The sequence below is a fragment of the Manacus vitellinus genome, unplaced genomic scaffold, assembly GCF_001715985.3.
Source record: "Manacus vitellinus isolate BGI_N305 unplaced genomic scaffold, ASM171598v3 scaffold_27_pilon, whole genome shotgun sequence".
Classification (NCBI taxonomy): domain Eukaryota; kingdom Metazoa; phylum Chordata; class Aves; order Passeriformes; family Pipridae; genus Manacus; species Manacus vitellinus.
This window is the reverse complement of record NW_021940039.1, coordinates 9180100-9184618: the sequence shown is the minus strand read 5'-3', so window position 1 is coordinate 9184618 and position 4519 is coordinate 9180100. Positions and strand designations below refer to the sequence as shown.

Below are 4519 nucleotides of genomic sequence, written 5' to 3'. Positions count from 1 at the left end.
GCTGTCCCTGCCGCCAGGAGCACACGTTGGGCGCTGAAACAACAGCAACGGAAGAAAACCTTCCTGTTCACCCTCCTCTTCGTTTGGTTCTGTTCTCCTGAGAAATCTGATTAACCAGATCTCTGTTCTCTTGTCTGCTTTCCCTTCTCTCTCTCCTCCTTTTCATTTGCTCCACTGTGTCGCCTTTTCCCCCACCCCCTTCCCCCTTTTTTTTTTCCTCCCCTTTTCCTCCTCCTCCACCCTGTCCGCTTTGATTCCCGTGTCCTGCTGTCGCCTCCCTCCCCGTGGCTCCCAGCGGTCGCATCAGTTACACAGACATGTATGAGATGCTGAGACACATGTCCCCACCTCTAGGCCTCGGAAAGAAATGCCCTGCTCGTGTTGCCTATAAGGTAGACCAACCTCCCCACCAACTCCTGCCAAACCACCAGCTTTTCGTGCCGTGGCTGAAGTGGCTGCTGGTTTTCTGTGCCATTGGTGTTGTTCTTCTGGACTTTTCTGGTGCTTTTCCAAGCAGACTGGATTTTGGATCTTCTGCTTATTATTATTATTATTATTATTTTATATATATATATATATTATTTTTGTAACCTTTTTCTGGTCTTCGAAACTATGGCACATCAGTTTGTCTTTCTAAGTACGTCTCTGCTCTCTCTCTCTCAGTGTTTCTTCTCTCTCATTCTGCTTCCATTTAGGCTAATTTTGGGAAAGGAGGGTGCTAACGAGCAAATTACCCCGCCAATAGATCCCCATTTATCTTCCTGCAGCTCTTTTGTCTCTCTGGCCCTTCAGTAGTATGTTGTTTGTTCCTCCTCTTAATTAGATTGGAGTAATTAGAGTAGGCAGTGCTGTAGGAGTGAACAAGCCATTAAACAGAGACAACGCCAGAAGGGCTCCTTAAACACCCTCGTGGAAGAAATTACTGTAAGAGCAAACATTTCAGACAGTCAGATGAAGAAATCACTCCAACTTATTGTCTGTTTGGGAGAAACTTTTTTAATTGGCCCACAAAAATGCTTTTCTATCCCCGAAGTGCTGCCTGTCAGACACTGCCTGGGTGGGAACACAGTGGAAAGGGGGAGACACCTGGAGCCAAAGTTATGGAGCAGATCCAGTTCAGGCCGTGCAGCCCTCCCCAAAAACTCACAGGGTGGCTGGAAATTTGCATTTTTAGGGTGATTCTTTGGAAGCTTTTAACATTGACCCTCCCAGTTTCAGAGGGGGAGGTTGATTATAACCATCTCACATTGGTGGAATTGAGAATCCATCCAACTCTACAGGGTTTTATTTCACTGTTTCCATCATTCCAGCACCACCAAATCCAATCCCTGCACCCCACTGTGGTTGGTTCAATGGATCCAAATCCCAACAGCTCCTCCTGTGCTGTGTTTTTGAACTGTGACCACATAAAAGTGGGATTTTTTTTAAAGAGGCTCATGCTAAACCCAAATCTGGCTCTGCCTTTATGTAGCAGCAAGAATTCAGACACAGCTTGCTAAAAGATCCTCCCTCAGCATGCTGGGATTTAAAATGAAAGGAAAATTAAACATACCCTTAAAATGAGGCAGCTGTGGCTTTTCTGCATTTCCTTTGATTTGTTTCTGGCCACTGAACTCAGCTGAAGGAACCCAACTAGATCAGGTTCCAGCTACTTCAGATCGATGAGTAGATACATGAACATCTGTCTGGAGACACCAATTATCCACAGAAATCCAATTATTCAGCCCCTGGGAGTTTCCACTGACTTAGAATGGAGCTGAAAGCAGCAGGAGGTGTTTGCAGGTGGGCACCCAGCTCTGCTCTGTGGTACCAGAAACATAAAGTTCTCCTTATCCCCCCCCCTCAAATCTTGTACAATTAAAAACACAAAAGAGGCTAAAAAGATCATGTGTTAAAATAGGCATTTTAAATAAGGTTTTGGGCTGGTTTTCAGTGTGGTGTCCCTGTTCTAAAGCACCAGAGCAGACAGACCCTTCCCCAGCCTCTGAGTTTCCTGCTATCTCATTTAATTTGTCTGATTTACAGAACAAATCCACAGAACTTTGGCTACATGGGAACGGATTCTTCTTAAAAGGCTTTTTTAAAGACATCTTTAATTTTGTACCCATGGGTTCCAGTCAAACAGCTCAAACCCAGACTGAACACCACATTTCTCTGAGCTTGGAGAGGATCACATTCATTTCACACGTTACCAAAGAGCCCTGAGCTCCAGAAATACAAACTTCAGGCCAGACCAGAGTTTTCCCCGTGGTGTAAGGCTGCACTTTGGGCTGCCCCCTTCCTTCCAGCTGATGATAAACCCAAACCCTCATGGGGACACAGAGCTGGTTTTTGCTCCTTCCCTGCTCCACTTCCACGTGCAGCACATCCCTGGAGCCACGCTGGAGCATCAAGCCCTGGGACAACCAGGGGTGGCTCGTGGCATTCCCTGCCCTGCTCCTGCCAGGTGCCCCCACCAGTGTCACCCCATTGTCCTCCCACAGCTCAGGGGAGGCTTGGGGAGGGCAGTGCAGGGTCAGACCCTCCCCCCAGAGCCAGCACAGGGACAGCAGTGTCACCAGCAGCCAGGGCTTTGTCTCTGCCCTGGTTTTCCTCTCTCCCTCTGAACCAGAAGGTTTTTATAAAAACCTCACTGTCCTGTCCAGCAAAAGCTCTTCTGCCCCACGTACCCACCCTTTTTCCTTCCATATCTACTTTTCCCAGTGCTCTTTGAAGGTTTTGTGTGTTTTCCCTCCCTGTCTTCGTCCGTGTTGCCTTCTCAGTCCGTGCACACCGTGGTTTTGGTTGGATTTTCCCCCCTTGGCAGCCTCCTTGGCTGCTGGCCTTCCTTTCTGCTGTTTTCTGGCTCCCCTTTCTCAACTGTTCTCCTTGGTCAGCCTGACCAGCTGCTGCAGTTCCGTGGGCTTGGCTTGCTGCTTGCTGGAGGTGCATGGCTGGGATGCTCTGGATGTGCTTCTCGGGCACCAGGAGAGCTCTATCCTGCACTGGGGTGGGGGAGAAAGGGGGAAGGGACTCAGTTTGCTGTGTTCTGTTCCTGGCCACTCACTGCAAGAAGGACACTGAGGGGCTGGAGCGTGTCTAGGGAAGGGGCTGGAGCAGCAGGAGCAGCTGAGGGAGCTGGGGGGGCTCAGCCTGGAGAAAAGGAGGCTCAGGGGGGACCTTCTGGCTCTGCAACTCCCTGACAGGAGGGGGGAGCCATGGGGGGGGCTCTTTTTTCCAGTTAACAAGGGACAGGAGGAGAGGAAACAGCCTCAAGTTGTTCCAGGGGAGGTTCAGGTTGGACATCAGGAACAATTTCTTAACCAAAAGGCTTGTCAAGCACTGGCACAGCAGCCCCAGTCAGTCCCCATCCCTGGAGGGATTTAAAAACCTTACAGGTGTAGATGTGGCACTTGGGGACATGGCTTAGGGGTGGCTTGGCAGTGCTGGGTGAGGGGTTGGACTCGATGATCTGAGAGCTCTCCATCCTAAAGGATTCTGTGACTCTATGAATTTAAAAGTCTCTCATACCCAGTCAGATGGAAAGAGGGAAGAAACCTACTCTGACTTCACTCTGGGGCCTTGAGATTTGCTCGTTTGCCCATTTTCAGATGAGGGTGTTTTTTCCCCCCTTTCACACTCATGTTTGAGACTTTGAGGCCTCTCAGACAGACTCAGCTTGTCAGAGAGAAGGCTCCAGGGGTTTGTGTGCCCTCAGGAGTAGCAGGGAGGGCAGATGGCAGCCAGCTCTGCTGTCACCTGGAATGACTCCAGCCTTGGCACCACAGAGCCTCTTCCTTCTCTTCTGGGAGACTGAAAAGCCCACGAGGCCACAGAATCTCTCTGGCACTGCAGTGCCACCAAGACACAGGTATTTCCAGGAGGAGGGTTGGAGGATGGGTTTTTTTGAGAGCCTGGGGTGAGAGTCTTTGGAATGGTGTGGTGCTAGGAGAGGGAATGACCCAACCCTTGCCCTTCTGCTCTTCAGGGTCCTCTTCTTCCCAGGAGAGGATGACACTGGCAGCAGACTCATCTCCCCCTCTGTCCAAGTGCAGCTCCAGGTGAAGCCCTGGTGGGGCTGCAGGGCAGTGCTGGCACAGCCCAACAGGGCTCTTGGCTTTGTTTTGGGGTTCTCTTGGTGTTCTCAAATGTGGCTTTGCACACCCTGTTTCAGGAGTGATTCATTGCAGGGATTAGGAGGGCTCTGCTTTTCCCTTCAGCATCTCCTGAGACAGCCAAGGCTCCAGGGCTGATCCCACAGTGTGGGCAACAGGGCTCTTGGCTTTATTTTGGGGGTCTCTTGGTGGTCACAGATGTGGCTTTGCACACCCTGTTCCAGGAGTGATTCATTGCAGGGATTAGGAGGGCTCTGCTTTTCCCTTCAGCATCTCCTGACACAGCCAAGGCTCCAGGGCTGATCCCCCAGTGTGGGCAGCAGGGCAGGGGGGATTCTGCCCCTCTGCCCCTCAGGTGAGACCCCCCTGCAGAGCTGCTCCAGCCCTGGGAACAGCACAGGGAGGACATGGAGCTGCTGGAGAGA

The 4519-nt window shown here is 50.9% G+C and overlaps 1 protein-coding gene across 1 annotated transcript in view; it reads left to right on the top strand.

The window, feature by feature from the left end:
• The window catches only part of CACNA1B (calcium voltage-gated channel subunit alpha1 B), a 158999-nt gene that overhangs the window by 100450 nt on the left and 54030 nt on the right, over positions 1–4519 (top strand). The window contains exon 27 of the mRNA XM_029960600.1: positions 296–392. Coding sequence (XP_029816460.1) covers positions 296–392 — 97 coding nt within the window. The remainder of the gene's footprint in view (positions 1–295; positions 393–4519) is intronic.